The sequence below is a fragment of the Salvelinus fontinalis genome, chromosome 38 (assembly GCF_029448725.1).
Source record: "Salvelinus fontinalis isolate EN_2023a chromosome 38, ASM2944872v1, whole genome shotgun sequence".
Taxonomy (NCBI): domain Eukaryota; kingdom Metazoa; phylum Chordata; class Actinopteri; order Salmoniformes; family Salmonidae; genus Salvelinus; species Salvelinus fontinalis.
In genome coordinates this window covers 9833299-9856094 of record NC_074702.1, presented here as the reverse complement: position 1 = coordinate 9856094, position 22796 = coordinate 9833299, and the positions used below count along the sequence as shown (strand labels likewise).

Sequence of the window (22796 nt, the reverse complement as noted above, 5' to 3'; positions counted from 1 at the left end):
ATTGTCCTGCTGAAAGGTGAATTCCTCTCCCTGTGTCTGTTGGAAAGCAGACTGAACCAGGTTTTCCTTTTGCCTGTGATTAGCTCCATCCTGTTTCTTTTTATCCTGAAAAACTCCCCAGTATGTGCAGATGTCAAGCCTACCCATACCTTGATGCAGCCAGCACCATGCATGACAATAAGGAGGCAGTTACTCAGTGAAGTGTTATGTTGGATTTGTCCGAAACATAAGACTTTGCTGCATACAAGATGGATGTTTTGGAATATTTGTATTCTGTATATTTGTAATTTTCTTTTCACTTAAAGTCATTATTGTGGAGTCACTACAATGTTGTTGATCCATCCTCAGTTTTCTCCCATCAGATCCATTGAACTCTGTAACTGCTTTAAAATCACAATAAATAAAAAGTTATTGTTATCCATCAACCAATCACTACCCTTCTTTGCGGCTTTCAAAAAGATCCCTGGTCTTTGTAATTGAATCTGTGCTTGTAATTCAATATTTGACTGAGGGACCTTACAGATATTTTATGCACGGGGGACAGAAGAAGGGTTAGTCATTAAAAAATCATGTCAACCCCTATTATTTCACACAGAGGGAGTCCATGTAACTTATTATGTGATTCATTAAGCAACATTTTACTCCTGAACTAATTTAGGCTTGCCTAAACAAATAGGCTGAATACTTACGCAACGGACATATTTTAGTTATCACATTTTTTATTCATCTTTAAAAAATGTTTGCATTTTTCTTCCACTTTGACATTACAGAGTATTTTGAGTAGGTTGACAAAAAAAGACAATTAAATCAATAAATTCTAATTCTACTTTGTAACAATAAAATGTGAAGCAATCCAAAAGCTCTGAATAATTTTGCAAGGCACTGTATGTGAATGAAGGCAGGTAATAGAGGACCAGGGCCAGCTATCTAGTGATGTGTAGCATTTAACAGAATACAGAGATGAAAGATAGAGAATGAACAATAAATCACACAAGGCAGCTATAACATATAGAGGGAACCTCAGCGATGAAGGTGACAATTATGGAAGAGAGAGGGGGGAGAGAAATATCCAGACGGAATGGGCGGTGGGCAGGGATGATTTTGATTGGCTTCTTCTCTGGTGTGTTCCATCTGGATGTCATATGACCATCTGCAGCTATTCTGACACTAGATAGTGAGAGCACGAGTTCACACACACGAGAGAGTGAGTGTGTAGGGATGTGAATGTGTTTATTTGTGAGGGAATATGTATGAAGGGATGGACTGTGCCATAGGACACACTATTTACTGTGGCATTTATATTATAAACAAAGTGTTGGGATGGAAAGGCATGCTGAATATTGAACAGATTCAACAGCAAAACAAAAATACAACCAAGTAACATTTTCACATGTACCAGGGTTGGGATCAATTCCTCTTCAATTGTGCCAATTCAGGAAGTAAACTGAAATTCCAATTCTCATGGGTTTACAACAAATGTATATTGGAATGTCAGTTTACTTCCTACATGGAAATGGGACTCCGTTTCTCCAGTACCACCTTTAGTAATGGCAGTCCTCAGGTCAAAACCTGTTCTAAAAACATAACCCATCCCCTCACTATTCCATGACAAACCACAACACAGTGTGCAATTATCTAACAATATTTAATGTTTGTTTTCATTAATTATTTTAATTAGTCAACAGTATACAATTCAATTCACAGACACACTAGTGTCTACACAAACATATATGGACTGTACAGCACATGTGTAGTATGTAGTGTGGCAATTTATATATATTTATATAGTGAGGTGGGCAATTAACGCATGTAAAGTTGGAGGGTGGCTCTATATACAACTTGAGTGTGTGTAATCATGTGTGTACATGTGTATGTGAACGGTAAAAGCAGAGAGGTTGAACCATAATTGCAGGTATTGAGTGTGTTGGGTTCTGATGTGTGTATGTGTGTGTTAAATGTATAGTTTATATATAGACAGTTCCATCATATCAAACATCTTGACGATCAGTAGTGACCCTCTTCTCCCTTCTTCGTTCACAGCATCAGGCAGATCCCCTCGGTATCCTCTCCTCCATCCTTCTGCTCACCTTTCACCCTTGACCCCTGGCAGGAGAGAACACATCATCAGTGGGTGATGTGGATCTTGACTGTCATAGTGGCTTCTTGTCTCCTCTCCTACACTGATCTGAAAACACTGGTTATGTCAAAAGCAATATGGAGGATTCTTACTGAGACTGAGCTTTTGCATGTCCACTTGTTTAATGTCAGAGCAGATGGAGGAGTGGTGTAACGTAAACCACTGTAGACTATTGAGATACACCCATTGACCCCAGACAGGCCAACAACTGGGACAGGCCCAGTTCCAGACTGATCTCATCTGTTCCCTGGACCTTATTGACTCACCTAGTGGATTTGAAAGGACTGGATCGGGATTGGCGTAAGCAAAGACCCTATATCAGGGTTGATACCTATCCATTACTTTCAGATCAACAAAGGGTACAGGAATTGATTTGGAACTGTGCCGTGCTGTCCACGGTACACACACTTTTACAAACACACAGACATACACAGGTCATGCTCCTCCTACCTCTCACCAGTCGTAGCGGGGGCGAGTTGCGGGTGGGAGGTGCCTGGGAGACTCATGGCGAGGGGCGGGCGGAGACGAGGAGCTGGGTGGGGCGGCGAGGGCCAGCTGTTGCCCACCTGCCCTCCTGTCCCGGCCGTAGTCTATCCCCCGTGCGTTTGGGGGAGGGTACCTTCCGGCTGTGCTCCTCCACTCCTCATCGAAGGCAGCAGCCTCACCTGAGAGAGAGACAGGGGAGAGAGGGGGGTCAGAAACCGGGACAGGGGAGGAGGGGGTCAGAAACCGGGACAGGGGAGGAGGGGGTCAGAAACCTGGCCAGACGTAACTAACCAGGCAAGTCTAGCAATGGAAACAAACAGTTGCAAATACAGCCATTAAGCATTCATGTGCTTTTTTTACCCAAGGCAAATGGTTTATTATTCATTGGTTTTTAAAAATGATTATTAAATGGTTTATTATTGGGGGTTAGGGTCATACTGATTCTGGAGAACGAGTAGCGAGTAGCACATGTAGCTCCGTGACTTACTCTCCTCCAGGTTGATGTAGTCCTGCCGTTCTTCGCGGTCGCCCGTGTGGCGGTTTCGGGAGCGTTCCATCACGTGACCGCGGTCCCAGATGTGGTGGCCAATGGCCAGGCGCTCCAAGCCGCTCTCGCTGTCACGCATCGATTGGCGCGTCTCACGAATCTGAGGGGAGAAGGTAGTGTTCAGCAGGGAGCTGGTAGTAAAGGCCAGTAGCTCTGGAGGACTGGCATTGTAAATCCCTACTGAAAAATGTACATGCAATCACAGTAGTAAATGTAATTTGGCTTGCTCTCTTACCCCTCCAGGTGCAGTCCTCAATTCGCTGGTCTGCTGGTAGACTTTAGGGGCTCCCATGTCTGAGGAGGAGTAGGAGATGACTGTGGAGGAAGAGAACGTCTGACAGTTTGGCGAACCCGACATTCTGTCCTAAAGGGAAAGAAGATAACACATCTTGTCTAGCTGGATTATTTTTAAGTTTCAACCACTGAACTCATGTTGGGTCTTTGCTTTAGACAGAGTTGTTGCTGGGTCACAAAACGTTAACTCTAAAATTTGTTTTTTTCTGGATGCAGAGAATCTCCATCTTGGGTGTTTTTTAGATCAGGCACATGTTTGATCTGGATCTGGGAAAGCAGGTGATGGAATACCTCTGGAAATACTCACCATGTTCTCCATCATTCCTCCCATCATCCCAAACATGTCCATGAAGCCTCCCCCCTGGGGAAGGAACACATGAGGAAGTCAGTTATCTGATTCTGAAATTGAGAATTAGTTTTGAATGTATTGGAACAGGGCCTTGGGTGCTTTTCTGTGCTCTAAGAGGCAGAGTTAACATCTTAACACACAGGGACAAGGACTCACCATTCCCATCATTCCAAACGGCTGCAGTGCTCCAGCCTGAAAAGCAGTAGGAGGTTATTTAACAGCAGACAACAAATATGCAGTAACAATGCAGTATGGCATGAAGTACTATAAAATTAGAGTCTACACTACATATAATCAAAGGGGAAATAGCTATGGTGTGTTGTGCTGTATACATACCAGGATTGGGTCGATTCCATTTTAATTAGTCAATTAAAAAAAGTTATCCAATTCAAATTCCAATGTTTACTCATTGAAGAGAGTTTGAATTGTAGTGTACTTCCTAAATTTGAAATGGAATTGAACCCAACATCACACACTTACTAGAGATACTCAGAGTAGTGACACTCTCTCTCACACACACACACCTGAAGGTGGGGTGCACGGGGAGGCTGAATCTGAGGGCTGAGGGGGAAAGGTTCGTAGCCAAACGACCCAAACAGACTCCTCATCTGTTGCCTCTGGGCTGCGAATGGATCCCTTCAAAACAGAAACAATTTATCTCACTGAGGATACATACCATGAAAAAAAACAGCAGTGACTAAGGAAAGGGATTGCTGACATTATGAAAACTCAGGTGAGAAATCCACCTGTTTCCAGGTGTACTCTTGACCATGGTTACACATCATGGAATGAGAATATAAGGGGTAACCACATACTTATGGGAAAAAAAGAAGAAGAAGCTAGAGATAACTATATAACGGCTTGTATGGATCATGGTTAACTATGTGGTGTATGTAGTTAACTAATATATTCTGGCTGCCTGCCTACACATGGTGGCAGGAGATTAGGCCTTTAAATCTCAGAACAAACGACAACGACTGGGTTGATTCATTCAAGTGGGTATAAAAGCAAGACATGCAGTTCGCTTGGATAAAAGGCAATACGATACTCACATCATGTAAGGGTTGTCATCCACGTCATTTAAATATCGAAACATGGTGTTTTGGCTAGCTAATTAAGCTAGCTGGGGCTAGCTAAAAACGTAGTTTCTTGGGGCCTCAGTACAAAAAATTATGTAAGAGGACAGTAAATTTACGACCTCTCATTCGGGTATTTCGACACTTCTAGTACAGCGTACCGACGGACAATAGTGAGAAATGTGCAGCAGTATTGTTAGCAAGCTAGCTATCCTTGCTAGCCACCTAGCATCCGTGTAAGGAAACTAGCCTGAAAACTAGCTTGCAAACCAACGTAGGAAATTACCCCCTTAAAGCAGACTTATTTGCAGATATAAAGTCTTATTGTTCACGCCTAAGTACAACTTAAAACATCGACTATGGTTTTCCTAGCAAGATAGCTAGCTATTTTTCCACTGTTGATTGCACATGAAAACGGAAGTCAAGCTGACAAAGGAAGCCAAAACGTCAGGAATCCAAAGGAAGAAAGATGTTGATGTCTCCACAATTTTCCAACAACCAGCCACCTACAAACGCCTATATTTTGTGCAAAACATGCACCTATCCGTTCAGAAGCCGTGGTGCTAAATGTCACCGAATAAAAACCAAATGACCCTGCAAAACGCCTGTAGCCCGCAAGCTAGAATTAAGCGAAATGTCAATAAAAAAAAGGGGGAGGCAACATCCGGAAATGACGCAAGCTCGTCGTCAATGAGGATAGAATGCAAAAGGGCCAACATGCCTTACCCTTGCTAATGTGTAATATCTGTCAACCAATGTCACTTCTTTGGTATCTATTTACATAAAAAATGTATTTTTTTTGTATTGAATGTCACTAAAAAGAGCTGGTGACAGGGTGTCAATATATGTCACTGGGTGACATAAGTTATATAGAGCTTAAAATCATAATCAACTATATTTTTTTCTAAAGCTTTGTCTTGATATGACTGTAAAAACAGAACATTTTAAAACAAGACTCAGAAACAACTTTAGGAATCAAAATATTGCCAAAAGTTACAGAAATGTGAGAACACTGCTCTCTACAGGCCTTGCTTTTGAGGATCAAACTGCTGTTGCATGCATGCATGCTCAAAAGTTGTGCCAACTGTCAAATATGTTTTTGAAGTTAAGTTTTAATGTCACATGCACAAGTATAGTGAAATGCCTTCTTGCAGCTCCAAACCCAACAATGCAGTGATCAATATCAAAGTAGCACTAAAGATAACACAAGCTAGAACAAAAACACATGAGAAATAAAAAGAAGAACACAAGGTAATAAGCTATATACAGGGTCAGTTCCAATACTATATTTACAATGTGCAGGGATACTGGAGTGATAGAGGTAGACACAGTGCATTCGGAAAGCATACAGACCCCTTGACATGGATAGTCCCTGCTGCTGAAAAACATCCCCGCAGCATGATGCTGCCACCAGCATGTGTCACCGTAGGGATGGTGCCAGGTTTCCTCCAGACGTGACGCTTGGCATTCAGGCCAAAGAGTTCAATCTTGGTTTCATCAGACCAGAGCATCTTGTTTCTCATGGTCTGAGAGTTCTTTTGGGTGCCCTTTGGCAAACTCCAAGCGGGCCATCATTTTCCTTTTACAAAGGATTGGCTTCCGTCTAGCAACACAACCATAAAGGTCTTTGTGGAGTGCTGCAGAGATGGTTGTCCTTTTAGAAGGTTCTCCCATCTCCAAAGAGGAATTCTGAAGCTCTGTCAGAGTGACCATCGGGTTCTTGGTCACCTCCAAGACCAAGGCCCTTATCCCCCGATTGCTCTGTTTTGCCGGGCGGCCAGCTTTAAGAAGAGTCTTGGTGGTTCCAAACTTCTTCCATTTAAGAAAGATGGAGGCCACTGTGTTCTTGGGGATCTTCAATAATGCAGAAATGTTTTGGTACCCTTCCCCCCCAGATCTAAGCCTCGACACAATCCCGTCTTAGAGCTCTACGGATAATTCCTTCAACCTCATGGCTTGGTTTCTGCTCTGACATGCACTGTCAACTGTGGGACCTTATATAGACAGGTGTGTGCCTTTAAAATTCATGTCCAATCAACTGAATTTACTACAAGTTGTAGAAACATCTCAAAGATGATCAATGGAAACAGGATGCACCTGAGCTCAATTTTGAGTCTCATAGCAAAGGGTCTGAATATTTATGTAAATAAGGTATTTGTATTTTTTTTCTCCATTTTTCATCAAAACCTATTTTCGCTTTTTCATTATGGGGTATTGTTTGTAGATTGATGAGGAACATGTTTTATTTATCCATTTTAAAATAATGGGCAAAAAGTGAAGGGGTCTGAATACTTTCCAAATGCACTGTATGAATAGGAGTAAGGTGAATAGGTTGTATGACTGTCTAAAGTCAGTATAAATGTGTGTGCATGTTATGTGTGTGTTGGAGTGTCAGTTAGTGTGTAGAATACTGTGACTGTGCATAGAGACAGTGCAAAACAAATTTTTGAAAATACAAGGTTCAACTCAGATAGTCCGTGCAGCCATTTTGTTAGCTATTTAGCAGTCTTATGGCTTGGAGATAGAAGCTGTTCAGTAGCCTGTTGGTGTCAGACGTGATGCACTGGTACCATTTGCCGTGCGGAAGCAGAGAGAAAGGTCTATGGCTTATGTGGCTCGAGTCTAACAATTTCCCGGGCCTTCCTTTCACACCAGCTGATATAGAGGTCCTGTATAGCAAGGAGCTCGGACCCAGTGATGTACTGGGCTGTCCGCACCACCCTCTGTAGCGCCATGCGATCGAGGGTGGTGCTGTTGTCATACCAAGCGGTAATGCAGCCAGTCAAGATGCTCTCAATGGTGCAGCTGTAGTGCTTTTTTTGTGGTTTTAGATGGTGTGTATTTCCACTTTACTGCTATCCTCACGTGGTTCAGTTTTCACTCCAGTCCATTCCACCCATTGGATTGTCACATTTATGAAGTTGATTTATTTGTTGTTGATATTATGTTTGCAATTCACTGTCATACACACTACTGGCTAGATGCCGGCTACCACCCGGTCATTCAATCCTGCACCTTAGAGGCTGCTGCCTTATGTACATAGACATATGTTTAGAATATTGTTCTACTGATTTCTTATGTATATATTGAATTGTACTGTATTCTAGTCAATGTCACTCCGACATTGCTTGTCCTAGTTTTTATATAATTCTATTATTTTACTTTTAGATGTGTGTATTGTTGTGAATTGTTAGATACTACTTCACTGTTGGAGCTAGGAATATAAGCATTTCGCTATACCCGCAAAAACATCTGCTAAATAAGTGTATGCGACAATACGATTAGATTTTATTGTATTTATTACTCTATTGTGTCGGTAGATGGCAGTACTGTCACAAGGACCGGGGAGGAAAAACCTAAGAAAAAAAATCCTCGCTCGCAGTTGCGCAGAAGTGGTCTAGTCAAACCCGGATGTAACCAACGCCTAATTGCCGGAGAAAAACGGTGAGTACTTTTCTGAAAACGGGCATAATGAATTTGTGTTAGTTGAATAAATGTGAAGAGTTGTAGTGTAGATTCGTCCAACCGTTATATATTAGTGCCTACTCACGTAAGAAACGTTGAATTGTTATATTGTCGTTAACGACAATAAGCGACTTTTTAGGAAATTAGCAATCACAGGCTAACCGAGGGGCAATGCTTGCCAGCCAACCCACATTGTCATAACTTTGAGAAGTTTCATGATATGCTGCCAGTCTCGAATGTTTTGGACTGTACAAAATAACCAACTATCGGCAATGCTTTATGACAATCTAACTTTACCCAAAATTATTTGGCTAGCTATATGCTTCACGTTAGTGTCTCCCGAATAGCCGGTAGCTAACGTTTGGTATGAAAGTATTGTTACATTTTTGCCTGACACTTCATACAGTGTAGAGTAAATTGTAAGGTTTAACTTTCACATTTATTTTTAGACTAACAGACTTTCATGGCTAGCTACAGATTGTTACACAAGATAATGTGTGAAACCAAATATTGTTGGTATCCATTACTGGGAGGTACAGGTTACTTACTGTATGCTGTAACGTTAGCACAGAGAATTTGACCAACCATAATGATATAATCTTTACAAACTTCGTTGTCAATTCGGTCAAACATGTATATTCTAAAATAACTGTGTCCAGTTGCAGGTGGTGCGTTTGAATTTAGAAAATGTTAAGTTATTAAAATAATGTGTATGGCGCAATCTTAGTGTTTCCAAAGTAAGGTTGGTCGAAAATTCTCTGTGCGCCAAATAGTACCTAACCTGTAACTCCCAGTAATGGATCCCCCAAATCTATGGTTAAATCACATTATCTGGTGTAACAATCTGTAGCTATGCAATGGCATGCTTGCTGTCCTTGCATTTTTTGGGGAAATATGAGTGCATTTAGACAAGCAGGTCCACAGGTTTCCTCTACTAATTGGTCGTTTGACCAATCACATCAAGTTTTTTTTCTTCATAGTTGATCTGATTGGTCAAAATATCAGAATTAGTCAACCAGTCTAAGCGCAGCCTATGTCCGGTGCCCCCCAGTCCAGTTCACTTGCTGTCTGACAAAGTTAGTTAAGCAATAACTCTAGAGGCGATTGTTTATTCATAAGCGATGCCATTTCCTTTCACATGTTTAGGTATAGACTAGCTTCTTTTAGCAACGCTAGTATTTACACACTAGCGTTGCTGGGAATTAGCTTGCAAAAAAACCTGACTAGTCTGCCAGAAGATAAATACTGTAACGACCCGGTATTGTGTTCTGTGTTTGTGGGTGTGTTATGGTTCTCATGGCTACTAGCAGGGGTTAAATATGTCAGGACAGATGGAAAGGTTGGGGGGGTATGATGGGTAATCCCGCGGGATTTGGAAATGCATAAAGAGGGATGAGTGTCTCATATCTCTCTCTTCTGTTCGGGCCTTGATCTGTTCCTATTAGAGTGACCTTAACTCGACATGTATAGTTGTGTACGTTCGGCATTAGCGGCGTGGGCTGTGGCCTGAACAATAGCCCAGTTTAGGAATAAACCTGTGTTCTGACCTGTACACCTGGAGTCCGTCTCTTTTCTCTTTAATGACCCAGCCGGGTCATTACATTGGTGTCAGAAGTGCTTTCGAACTAAGGGATCGAGACTAGGCGAGTTAGCTGTTCAGTATAGGCCGGGTTGGCTTTAGCGTGACTCGCATCTACGGTCATGATGCCTGGGGCGAGGCGGAAAATTAAGGAAGAGTCGGACAAAGTGTCCGTTGTGAGCTCGGGGGTACCCGGTCGGGAGGGTCAGGCGGCGACTGCCGTGGAGGGGCTTGAGAGCCACTTGGCGGGAGTTAAATTGTCAGTCAGCAAGATGGCAGAACTGGCGGGTTTTCCTTCACATCGCTCGAGAGCAGACGTCACGGCGACGGGGATATCGACGTCACCGGGTGCGGAAATGGCTGGGCCTGCTTATGTAAACAGAGATGGCGGCGACCTATTGCCATTAGCCACGGTAGCGGCTAAACTACCAAAGTTCAATGGACAAGGTAAATGGGAAGTTTTTTTCACTCAATTCGAGTTGTTGGCTAGAGCCGGGAGGTGGTCTGACGAGACGGAAGCGTTACAGCTTGCCCTGAGCCTGGCGGAGGAGGCGTCGGAATGCCTGCTAACGCTAGCCCCGGGCGATAGGGGCGACTACGGTGCGCTAGTGGAGGCATTGGGGGGCCGTTTCGGCAGCGACGCGCAGCCCAACATGCTGCGTATTGAACTGTGTAACAAAAAGAGACTTCAGGGGGAATCATTAAAGGCGTTGGCAAGTGGTATTCTGAGCCTGACCAGGCGGGCTTATGCAACTATGCCGATTGGGGTGCAAGACGAGCTGGCACGGGACAGTTTTATTAGAGCGCTCTCTTCCACCGAACTGGGTAAGCATGTTCAGATGGCGGACCCACCATCTCTGCAGGCTGCAGTGGAGATAGCCAGGAAGAGGGAGCTGATCTGGGGTGAGGGAGTGAGAGTGGAAGTCACCAGTCAACCAGAGGTGAGAGCAGCTGTGGCTGGGGTGCCAGGGGTCACAAAGCCAGAGTGGGTTGACGAGTTGGGCGGGCTAGTCAAGACTGCTTCGCTTGTCATGGAGAGGGGCTCCAGGCAACGTCGCAGTGTCAGCTCAACTCCTATTGTCTGCTGGGGTTGTGGCCAACCTGGCCACATTCAGCGGGAGTGTGGCAGATTCCCCCGTCACCAGGGAAACGACAACGGGTTCTCGCGCAGGGGGCAGCGCGGGCCCACCCCCCCGCCCCCGAACCCACTGTAAGCAAAGGAGGTACCCAGCAGCGCAGACAAGAGGGTGGGGACCTGCTCCCCCAGGGTGTAGCTGCCGCCGTGTTTCCTAGTCCGGTAGTTGTGGTGGGACGTACCACCGTTGGGGACTTCTGCAATGTCGTCGTCAAGGTAGAGGGGGTGGAATGTTTGGCCCTGGTCGACACGGGCTCTACAGTAACCCTGGTGAGACCAGACATACTACCTGTTGGGGTGCGGGTGGAGCCGACCCATGTCCAGCTACGGACTGTCACGGGGGAGCTAGCCCCCATGTTAGGGAAGTGTCAGCTATCTGTGACTGTGGGGGGGAGAACTGTGGGGTGTCCGGTGTGGGTAGCAGCGGTGCAGGACCCCTGTATACTGGGAATGGACTTTTTGAAAAACTGTGGGGCTCAGTTGGACTTAGCGTCAGGTACTTTGAGGCTGTTGGGGGGGCCCACAGTGGGAATGTTGCCTTCGGGAGGGCCAGCAGGGGGCAGGGCTGTTCCTCCGTCTTCCTCCAAGCTTGCAGAAACTCCACCGGTCATCCCGGCTGCTCCCTTGGTCGTTGTGCCATCCCAGCAGCTGTCTCCGGCGGCGACGGCCTTCACTCCCCATCATGGTGCAAGCACAGGCAGCCCAGTAGCCCAAAACACACTGTTCCCTTCAACCCATCAGCCCGACGGGGGGAAGGAGGAAGCTATCGACGCCGTCGAGGCTGTGTGGCTGAAGAACTGTCACGGTCTGGATGAGGGACAACAGAGACAGTTAAAGCAGCTGCTGTTGGACTTTAAAGATAGCTTCGCTTGGGGGGAAGATGAGGTAGGACAAACGCACCTAGTTCAGCACGAAATAGACACTGGGGACGCCCGACCCATTAAAATTCGGCCCCGTCGTATTCCCCTTGCCAGGAGGGAAGCAGCAGACACAGCTATTGTTGACATGTTGCGGGCTGATTTCATTGAGCCATCAGATAGCCCATGGTCCGCGCCGGTCGTCATGGTGCCTAAGGAAGGGGGTAAACTTAGGTTTTGTGTTGACTACAGGGGCCTAAATTCTGTCACCACTAAAGACTCTTATCCCCTACCGAGGATTGATGAGTCGCTAGACCACGTGAGAGGGTCCTCGTGGTTCTCCTCCCTTGATCTGCGCAGTGGCTACTGGCAGGTGCCCCTCTTGCCAGGGGCACGTGAAAAAACGGCCTTCTCCACAGATAGGGGCCATTGGCAGTTCAAGGTGCTGTGCTTCGGGCTCTGTAATGCTCCTGCCACCTTTGAGAGGCTCATGGACAGAGTGCTGGCGGGGGTTCCGAGAGACGAGTGTGTTGTGTACCTAGACGACATATTGGTGCACGGCACATCGTTTGAGGGGGCACTGGGGACAATTAGGCGAGTGTTGGAGAGAATCTCGGGGGCGGGGCTAAAATTACATCCGGGAAAGTGCCATTTCATGCAAAGGGAGGTGGCGTTCCTGGGGCATCAGCTGGGTGGTGAGGGCATCAGCACGATGCCAGACAAAGTAGAGGCTGTGAGGGGGTGGCCAGTTCCAGGGGGAAAAAAAAAGGTTAAGAGCTTCCTGGGGCTGGCATCCTACTATCGTAGGTTTGTGAAGGGGTTTGCGGGGGTAGCGGCTCCTTTGAACCAGCTACTCAAGGAGGACACTGTTTTTCAGTGGACCGAAGAGCACCAGCGGGCGTTTGAGGCCCTCAAACGGGCCCTGATGGAGGCCCCTGTCCTGGCCTCACCAGACCAGACCCGAACCGTCCGTTCATCCTGGACACCGACGCAAGCAATGAGGGGTTGGGGGCTGTGCTGGCTCAGCGGGGTCCTGATGGGGAACACGTAGTAGCTTATTACAGCAGGACTTTTGATAAGGCTGAAAAACGCTACTGCGTGACAAGGAGAGAGCTTTTGGCTGTCGTGGCAGCAGTACGCCATTTCAAGTACTACCTGGGGGGCCTGCCGTTTGTGGTCCGGACGGATCACTCCGCCCTGCAGTGGCTTCTCTCCTTCAAGGAGCCAGAGGGTCAGATTGCCCGCTGGCTGGAGGAGCTACAACCCTACGACTTCCAGGTGGAGCACAGAGCCGGCCTTCGCCACAGCAATGCAGACGCCTTGTCCCGCCGCCCGTGTGCTGAGGATGGCTGTGGGTACTGCGCCAAACGGGTGGAGCGAGAGAGAGAACTGTGCAGGGAAGAGGGAGTCACCGCCACGGTGAGTCAGCTGAGTGTGACAGAGTGCCGGGAGCTTGAGGCTGTGGATGTTGGGGAGTGGAGGCGTCGCCAAGAGGAGGACGCAGAGCTGCGTCCTGTGCTGCGGTGGGTGGAAGAGAGAAGACGACCGCCGTGGGGGGACGTAGCCCCTCTATCACCAGTCACCAAAGGACTGTGGGCTAAATTCACAGTCCTTAGAGTGGCTGAGGGAGTGCTCCAGAGGGGGTGGAAAAAGCCAGCGACTGGAGAAATTACGTGGCAGGTAGTGGTGCCCAAAAGGCTGCAGGGGAGCGTGTTACAGCAGCTTCATGGGGGAGTAGGCGCAGGGCATTTTGGGGTCTCCAAAACGTTAAAGCGCATGCGTAAAGGCTTCTATTGGGCCAGGCACAGGAGGGATGTTGAGGACTTTTGTAGGCAGTGCGATGAGTGTGCTGCTAAAAAAGGACCTCCAGGTCAGTCACACGCCCTCCTACAACAATTCCCAGTAGGGGAGCCCATGGAGAGACTGGGGGTAGACATAGTAGGGCCGTTTCCAACCACAGACAGCGGTAACATGTGGATTCTAACCGCTATGGACTACTTCACCAAGTGGCCGGAGGCTTACGCTCTCCCAGACCAGGAGGCGGGGACAGTAGCTGATGCGTTGGTGGGGGGAATAATCAGTCGGTTCGGGGTGCCACAGTCTATTCACAGCGACCAGGGGAGAAACTTCGAGTCACGGGTGTTCACAGAGTTGTGTAGACGGTTAGGTGCGGAGAAGACGCGCACTACTCCGCTTCACCCCCAGAGTGATGGGTTGGTGGAAAGATTCAACAGAACATTAGCACAGCAGCTGGCCATCGTTACCTCAAAACACCAGAGAGATTGGGACACCCACTTACCGTTTATTCTTATGGCGTGTAGGTCGGCTGTTCAAGAATCGACTGCGTGCTCCCCAGCACTACTAATGTTAGGTCGTGAGTTGCGCACCCCAGCCGAACTGACGTTTGGCCACCCTCCTGATAGTGGCGACCGGGTTTTGCCTGGCCCGGACTATGTGTGTCGTCTGCAGAACCGGTTAGAAGCGGCTCACACCTTCGCAAGAGAGCAACTCGAGAACGCAGGGGTGCGCCAAAAGCGCCACTACGACTCGCGCGCTAGGGGGAGGCACTTTGGAGCGGGAGAATGTGTGTGGCTTCACAACCCCACGCGCAAGAAGGGGCGGTGCCCAAAGCTGGACAGTGCATGGGTGGGGCCGTGTCTGGTGATAGAGAGAGTGGGGGAGGTGACGTACCGGGTGGAGGTCCCTCCACGGAGCAGGAAGGTGGTGGTCCACCGGGATCGATTGGCACCCTACAGAGGGAGGAAAACGGTAGGGAATGGGAGTGAGGTCTCTGATGTGAGCCCACGGGAACAGTCTAACGAGGGGACTCTAGCGCAACCTGAGCCTGGGGAGGGGGCTGCTTCTTCGGAGGGCGCTGGAAATGACATTGGGGCAGAGGAGTGTTCTGGGGGTTCACCGGGGAGAGTCACGGGGAGGCCCAAGAGACTGATGCGACCTCCGGGTCGTTTTAAGGATTTTGTTGTGTAACCCTAGGGGCTAGGGTTTAGAAAGGGGGGGGCTATGTAACGACCCGGTATTGTGTTCTGTGTTTGTGGGTGTGTTATGGTTCTCATGGCTACTAGCAGGGGTTAAATATGTCAGGACAGATGGAAAGGTTGGGGGGGTACGATGGGTAATCCCGCGGGATTTGGAAATGCATAAAGAGGGATGAGTGTCTCATATCTCTCTCTTCTGTTCGGGCCTTGATCTGTTCCTATTAGAGTGACCTTAACTCGACATGTATAGTTGTGTACGTTCGGCATTAGCGGCGTGGGCTGTGGCCTGAACAATAGCCCAGTTTAGGAATAAACCTGTGTTCTGACCTGTACACCTGGAGTCCGTCTCTTTTCTCTTTAATGACCCAGCCGGGTCATTACAATACAATTAATTTAAATTTACTCTGTCGATTGTCTGTAGGCTTGGTCCTTATGCAGGGGGTGAATTTGTGAGAGAAAAAAATCATCTATTGGAACGTATAATTAATCAGCATTTCCAAACGTGGGTCTGTTGTAGACCCATGTCGTTCCTCAGCGGGGTCAGTTCCTCTCTGCTTACATGTCAAAATAAAAATCCCCAACAAGATCTTGCTTTTTTTGTGCATGTATGGCACAAGTGCAGGACTTTTATTTCGACATGAATTAAGCGCAGAGGAAGTGGGTCTACAACAGACCCACTTTTGGAAAGTATGTTTAATTTGTTCTATTAGATGTTTTTTGTCAATTTCCCCCAGCATAAAGTTTAACCCTAAGGACAATCGGCAGGGTAAGTTTAAATATAATTTTATTTAACCTCTGGCTTCCAGCGGACTATCAATGAAATGTCTTTATAAAGCCCTTTTTTACATTAGCCGATGTCACAAAGTGCTGTACAGAAACCCAGCCTAAAACCCCAAACAGCAAGCAATGCAGATGTAGAAGCACGGTGGCTAGGAAAAACTCCCTAGAAAGGCCAGAACCTAGGAAGAAACCTAGAAGAACCAGGCTCTGAGGGGTGGCCAGTCCTCTTCTGGCTGTGCCAGGTGGAGATTATAACAGAACATGGCCAAGATGTTAAAATGTTAATAGATGACCAGCATGGTCAGATAATAATAATCACAATGGTTGTAGAGGGTGCAACAGGTCAGCACCTCAGGAGTAAATGTCAGTTGGCTTTTCATAGCAGAGCATTCAGAGTTAGAGACAGCAGGTGCGGTAGAGAGAGAGTCCAAAACAGCAGGTCCGGGACAAGGTAGCACGTCCAGTGAACAGGTCAGGGTTCCATAGCCACGGGCAGAACAGTTGAAACTGGAGCAGCAGAATGACCAGGTGGACTGGGGACAGCAAGGAGTCAAAAGGCTAGGTAGTCCTGAGGCATGGTCCTAGGGCTCAGGTCCTCCGAGAGGAGAGAATTAGAGGGAGCATATTTCAATTCACACAGTACACCGGATAAGACATGAGAAATACTCCAGATATAACAGACTGACCCTAGGCCCCCGACACAAACTATTGCAGCATAAATACTGGAGGCTGAGACAGGAGGGGTCGGGAGACACTGTGGCCCTGGCCAAACAGGCAGGATATAACCCCACCCACTTCGCCAATGCACAGCCCCCACACCACTAGAGGGATATCTTCAACCACCAACCTACTACTCTGAGACAAGGCCAAGTATAGCCCACGAACCCGAGGGGGGCGCCAACCCAGACAGGAAGGTCACGTCAATGACTCAACCCATTCAAGTGACGCACCCCTCCTAGGGACGGCATGGATGAGCACCAGTAAGCCAGTGACTCAGCCCTTGTAATAGGGTTAGAGGCAGATAATCCCAGTGGAGAGAGGGGAACCGGCCTTGGCAGAGACAGCAAGGGTGGTTCGTCGTTCCAGTGCCTTTCCGTTCACTTTTACACCCCTGGGCTAGACTACACTCAATCATAGGACCTACTGAAGAGATCAGTCTTCAATAAAGACTTAAAGGTCGAGACAGAGTCTGCGTCTCTCACATTGCATAAAATTGGAGCTCTATAGGAGAAAGCCTTGCCTCCAGCTGTTTGCTTAGAAATTCTAGGGACAGTAAGGAGGCCTGCGTCTTGTGACCGTAGCGTACGTGTAGGTATGTACGGGAGGACCAAATCGGAAAGATAGGCAGGAGCAAGCCCATGTAATGCTTTGTAGGTTAGCAGTAAAATCTTGAAATCAGCCCTAGCCTTAACAGGAAGCCAGTGTAGAGAGGCTAGCACTGGAGTAATATGATAAAATGTTTTGGTTCTAGTCAAGATTCTAGCAGCCGTGTTTAGCACTAAGTTTATTTAGTGCTTTATCTGGGTAGTCGGAAAGTAGAGCATTGCAGTAGTCTAATCTAGAAGTGACAAAAGCATGGATACATTTTTCTGCATTTAATTTTGACAAAGTTTCTGATTTTTGCAATGAAAAGGGCTGTCCTTTTAAATATTCTTTATGTTTGTCAAAAGAGAGATCAGGGACCAGAGTAACGCCGAGGTCCTTCACGGTTTTATTTGAGACGACTGTAGAACTATCAAGATTAATTGTCAGATCCAACAGAAGACCTCTCTGTTTCTTGGGATCTAGAACTAGCATCTCTGTTTGTCCGAGTTTAAAAGTAAAACATTTGCCGCCATCCACTTCCTAATGTCTGAACCACAGGCTTCCAGGGAGGGCAATTTTGGGGCTTCACCATTTTTTATCGAAATGTACAGCTGTGTTTCGTCCGCATAGCAATGAAAGTTAACATTATGTTTCCGAATGACATTACCAAGAGGAAAAATATATATATATAGTGAAAACAAGTGGTCCTAAAACGGAACCTTGAGGAACACTGACATTTTCAGTTGATTTGTCAGAAGACAAACCATCCACAGAGACAAACTGATATCTTTCCGACAGATAAGATCTAAACCAAGCCAGAACTTGTCCGTGTAGACCAATTTGGGATTCCAATCTCTCCAAAAGAATGTGGTGATTGATGGTATCAAAAGCAGCACTAAGGTCTAGGAGCACGAGGACAGATGCAGAGCCTCGGTCTGACGCCATTAAAAAGTAATTTGCCGTCTTCACGAGTGCAGTCTCAGTGCTATGATGGGGTCTAAAACCAGACTGAAGCGTTTCGTATACATTGTTTGTCTTCAGGAAGGCAGATGTGGTCACTAGTGTAACCAGGAGGAGAGGCCTTATTTAACACAATAAATTAATCAGGCTTAAGCCATGTTTCAGTCAGGACAATCACATCAAGATTATGATCAGTGATTAGTTCATTGACTATAACTGCCTTGGAAGTGAGGGATCTAACATGAATTAGCCCTATTTTGAGGTGTGAGATATCACAATCTCTTTCAATAATGACAGAAACGGAGGAGGTCTTTATTCCAGTGAGATTGCTAAAGTGAACACCGCCATGTTTAGCTTTGCCCAACCCCCCCTAGATTGAGACACAGGCACGGTCTCAACGGGGATAGCTGAGCTTACTACACTGACGATGTTTCATCCTTTCCTACATTTAAATGACCATTGCCTAACGATTGCGTCTGAAGCTGGGTTTGCAGCATGGCTATCCTCGCCATAAGGCGACTGTTCTCCTGTATATTATGAGTACAGCGACTGCAATTAGAAGGCATAATGTTAATGTTACTTCTTAGCTTCGGCTGGTGGAGGTCGTGTAGAACCATGTCCAGTTAAAGCGTCCGGGGTGAAAAAGCTGAATGAAAAAAAAGTCGAACAAGGAAAAAATATAAAACGGTACTTAAAAAGTAAAAGCCATAAAGTTGGCAGGCAGCAAAGAAACGTTACCAACAAACCGCACGTAAACAAGTCTACAAGTTGTGACCGGAAACTATAGCGTTTTTGTGCAAGTTAATTCCTAGCATCACTAGTGTGGAAATACTAGCGTTGCTAAAAGCAGCTAGGTATAGACTACCCGTTTCTAATGTGTTAATCTACTTATTCAGCAGAAGTAATGATTTGAAATTAGAATCTTAAATCAGGCAAAACGCAAGAAGTAGTAATGGCTACATCATGTCGCTTCCCCTTCCCTGCCATGTCTTTGCTATGCAAGTATGCGGAAGTTAACGTTGTCTAGCAGGAACCGGAAATAACTTTTTGTTACATAACACCAAGTTTGTCACAGAGACACACTTTTTTGGGGTAGTCCAGGCATATTTTGATTTGTCTGGACCCCTGTCTGTTTACCTGTCTGTCTCTACCTCTTTCCGTTGACTAGTAGAAGTTCCGCCCCCCATAAAGGATCCATTAGTGACAATCAACATGTTTCAAATGCGGTCAAGCATCGTTTGTGGTTTGATGATCAATAGATGCCCATGTTTTGAGCATTAGCCTAACACACCATGAACATCACCTGTCTGTACATCAATATACTGCAGGCAAGGCAGACAGTGTTATTGCTAATCGCGGTGCTGTTGTCATCGCCACTCTGTCTGGTTATGTTGTTTTTAGTTTCCCAGTTACTGTTATTATGTGGAGTTACAAGCAAGGTCTCAATTATGTCCTTCATAAGATATTAACTCTACTATGTTATGACTGGTGTATGTGTGTCCTGTCTGTCTATCTGTGTCTGTCTCTCTCGCCGAGTAGATGCAGACAATAAAGTGTGTAGTGGTGGGGGACGGAGCTGTAGGAAAGACCTGTCTACTTATCTCCTACACAACCAACAAGTTCCCCTCAGAATACGTGCCTACGGTAAGAGGTGGGCAGGGGAGGGTGTAAGTAGGGTCAGACAAGTCACACCCTAAACACTGTGGAGGTCAGTGGGGTGATGTCCAGAGAGCTGAGTGGGAGGGTAGAATGGGCTTTAACACCATAACCAGCCTGTTGGGGTAATGTTTGATTTTTTTACATTTAGCTTATTAATTTACATTTGCTTCATGAAATAATTAAAGATGGGTAACATCCCTTGAACTTTTGTACTCATTTTTTTGTGTGTCTCATGTGTGCAGGTGTTTGATAATTATGCAGTGACGGTGATGATCGGAGGGGAACCCTACACACTTGGGCTTTTTGACACAGCAGGTAATCTGTCTTTGTCTGTGTCAATTTATGCTTTTATGTCTGTACATCCTTCTGTTAAGCAGTCGCTGTGCTACAACTCAATTATAGTCTGCCTTTGTTAATTTTTGAGAACATATGATGCCTTGTAAATGCAACTCAACCAGTTGAATCGTTCAATATCACATTAGTTTCATTGCCACAGCGTTCTCTTCCTCTGATTGATCGTCTCAGGTCAGGAGGATTACGATAGGCTGCGACCTCTCAGCTACCCGCAGACGGATGTCTTCCTCGTCTGTTTCTCCTGCGTCTCACCCTCATCCTTTGAGAACGTCCGAGAGAAGGTCAGTGTTGGTCTCTGAGTCGACACACCTCAACTTTTTACCTTGTATTATTACCCATAGAGAAACTTCTAGATGACGGTCTGAACCCTTTCCTTAGCCTCTACACCTTCTCTTATGGCAGAAGATCTCCCAAAGCCCATTGGAAGTGCTATGTGAAGTCCTCCTCATATTGCTTACATCAGGAATGGGCAACTTTGATCGGGTCGCAGTGGCACATGGGTCTGTGTACCCACATCCATTCCCACACATGCAGTCAGAGCCAGCCATAGCCTTTCGGGGGCCCTAAGTTGTCTTGCGAGCAAAACATTGAAGTTTTAGTTAATTTCCTACAATTCTACACATTTTGCCATGGAGTGTAGAGAAAATGTTGCAGTTTTAAAGTAAGTTTGCTTCAATTCTATACATTTTGCCATGGGGCAGAGAGAATAGTTTACAATTTTTGAACTCATTTAATGTAATTCTACTAATTTTGCCATGGGGTGGAGAGAAGAATGTGTAGTTTCACAGCAAATGTTCTTAAATTCTACACACTTTGCCTTAGTGTGGAGAGAAATGTTTGCAGTTTTTAATATGATATCTGAGTGAGCGTGACAAAATTTAACGGGGGCCTCCCGGTCGGTAATTCGACCATGATTACTACAGATGGCTAGACTAATTTACCAATCTAAAAATTCTTAGCTAATTCAGTGACTGTCAGTGACTAACATAACACAATAAACTAATGATTCACAACCACATTTCATAATTGCAAATTGTATTATACTATTGTAACTCTCAATAGTAAGTTGAGACCCCGAATGAGTTCCTAAAAAAACATATATTTTTTAAACTAATTTTGGGAAATTGATCCGCGGCCCTCCAGTTGCCCATTCCTGGCTTACATCTATCTCTGTTGATATCTGCAAACATAATGGCTAAGGGCTAGCTCAGGGTAAAAAGAAAAGAAAGAGCATGTACTTGTCTTTTCCTACTAGCACTCACTTTGCTGAAAAATGTACTTACTACGACTGAGGTGTGTGGTTGTCTCACCTTGCTATCTTAAGATGAATGCACTAACTGTGTGTGCTGAATGACTAACATGTAAAAATGATTTTGAATTGAGCATATGAACTGATACTGTACACACTCTGACTTTGTGTATCCTTCGACCCCTGTAGTGGGTTCCAGAGATATCCCATCACTGTCCTCGTACACCCTTCCTGTTGGTGGGCACCCAGGTGGATCTGAGGGACGACAGCAACACTGTGGAGAAGCTGGCCAAGAACAAACAGCGCCCCCTGTCCCCTGAGAGCGGAGACAAGCTGGCCCGGGACCTCCGGGCCGTCAAATATGTGGAGTGCTCCGCCCTCACGCAGGTAAGGGGCCAAGGATTATGATGATGTTACATTGTTAGAGGGAAAAAGAGCTGATAAGGACCCATGGTGGCTGAAACATTGCTGTACTTCACAAAATAGGTTAGAATACATTTATAAACCATGAAAAGTCAATGCAAACTCCCTCTCTCCTCTCTCTCTCTCAGAGGGGGCTGAAGAACGTGTTTGACGAGGCCATCCTGGCCGCTTTGGAACCTCCTGAGACTAAACCCAAGAAACGCTGTGTCCTGCTATAAAGGGAGGAGGAGAGAGGGAGCGGTAGAGGGGCAGGGTTAAGAATGGGCGAGTTGGTTACAAATAAGAGAAGCAGATCAACAGCTTGAAAAAGGACAAAAAAGAGTGAAAAGGAAGGCGATGAAATGGCATCGAGACTCCAATACATTCACGCACTGTGCCTTCTTAATATGTATTGAAAAATGGAAAGGAGAGAGAAAGCAATTTGGTCTTTCAAGTGAAGAATACAAGAGGGGAAGGAATCAACAGAACTTTCATCTAGTCTCCTTCTCCAGATACACTTTAGACATCTGCAGTGTTTACCCTAACATTACTTCTGTGGGGCGGACTCTCCTACCTGCCTGTCATGTAGCCTTTGTGCCTAGCTTAAATGAAATAAATACCTTGGGGAAACACTTAATTGACACTATTTTCTTTTGTTGCTACTTTGAGGAGGGAGGGGGAGAACACAAGATTTGTTTCCACTCCCGACCAGGCTAGCATGCTAGAATGGTCACTTTTCCTTTTGGGACACACCAAGTGCATTTTCGCCTCAGATTTTACTGCCTTCTGAAGGCGACAGAACTGAATATATATTATTTTTTATCTCTTTTTGTGTCATCTATGATGTAGTAATTTTATCATTTTCTTTTGGGAAATTCTTAGTATATATTATTTTGGGAGTAATTAAAAACTTTTTTTTTGCTTGACTACCATCTTGATTGTGATTGGTTGATAGTATAACACATTAAGCTGTAGTATTTTGAATAGCTGATCTTAATCTTGATAATAACAATGATGGTGAGATTATAACCTTTTCCTAGTCAACTTCTGGATGTTTGTAATTGCAGAATGTTTGTAATAAAATTGTTTAACTGACCCATAGTTGGTGTGTAATTGTTATTTTTCTATATATGTTTCACGTGACGTATACAGCACACATCATAGAA

General features: G+C 45.8%; 2 protein-coding genes across 4 annotated transcripts; one reads left to right on the top strand and one right to left on the bottom strand.

The window, feature by feature from the left end:
• Positions 1-1629: 1629 nt before the first annotated feature.
• On the bottom strand, positions 1630-5558 carry LOC129837124 (myeloid leukemia factor 2-like). Of its 2 annotated transcripts, none has more exons than XM_055903039.1 (8): positions 4866-5558; positions 4338-4449; positions 3970-4005; positions 3772-3825; positions 3406-3534; positions 3111-3270; positions 2595-2802; positions 1630-2103 (listed from the first exon to the last, which is right to left on the bottom strand). In XM_055903039.1, the coding sequence occupies exons 1-8, from the start codon at positions 4907-4909 to the stop codon at positions 2091-2093; spliced, it is 756 nt and encodes a 251-aa protein (XP_055759014.1). In that variant the 5' UTR covers positions 4910-5558; the 3' UTR covers positions 1630-2090. The 2 variants fall into 2 exon arrangements, with proteins under 2 accessions (XP_055759014.1, XP_055759015.1); XM_055903040.1 differs by having other exon boundaries at positions 2588-2802; positions 4866-5557.
• A 2684-nt stretch (positions 5559-8242) lies between these two features.
• LOC129838181 (cell division control protein 42 homolog) lies at positions 8243-22731 on the top strand. 2 transcript variants are annotated; one of them, XM_055904976.1, is made up of 6 exons: positions 8244-8333; positions 19506-19610; positions 19868-19940; positions 20151-20260; positions 21418-21615; positions 21780-22731. In XM_055904976.1, exons 2-6 carry the CDS (start codon positions 19506-19508, stop codon positions 21867-21869), a joined length of 576 nt encoding a protein of 191 aa, XP_055760951.1. In that variant the 5' UTR covers positions 8244-8333; the 3' UTR covers positions 21870-22731. The 2 variants fall into 2 exon arrangements, with proteins under 2 accessions (XP_055760952.1, XP_055760951.1); XM_055904977.1 differs by lacking the exons at positions 21418-21615; positions 21780-22731 and adding an exon at positions 20358-21411 and having other exon boundaries at positions 8243-8333.
• Positions 22732-22796: the final 65 nt, after the last annotated feature.

Bases quoted from the DNA above. Each gene is read 5' to 3' on its own strand.
- LOC129838181 (XM_055904976.1), top strand. From the start codon at position 19,506: ATGCAGACAATAAAGTGTGTAGTGGTGGGGGACGGAGCTGTAGGAAAG. The intron at 19,941-20,150 runs GTAATCTGTCTT...TGATCGTCTCAG, and splicing joins TGGGCTTTTTGACACAGCAG to GTCAGGAGGATTACGATAGG. The intron at 21,616-21,779 runs GTAAGGGGCCAA...TCTCTCTCTCAG, and splicing joins AGTGCTCCGCCCTCACGCAG to AGGGGGCTGAAGAACGTGTT.
- LOC129837124 (XM_055903039.1), bottom strand. From the start codon at position 4,909: ATGTTTCGATATTTAAATGACGTGGATGACAACCCTTACATGAT. The intron at 3,535-3,771 runs GTGAGTATTTCC...CTTTCCCTTTAG, and splicing joins GAGGAATGATGGAGAACATG to GACAGAATGTCGGGTTCGCC. The intron at 2,803-3,110 runs GTAAGTCACGGA...TCTCTCTCTCAG, and splicing joins CTACATCAACCTGGAGGAGA to GTGAGGCTGCTGCCTTCGAT.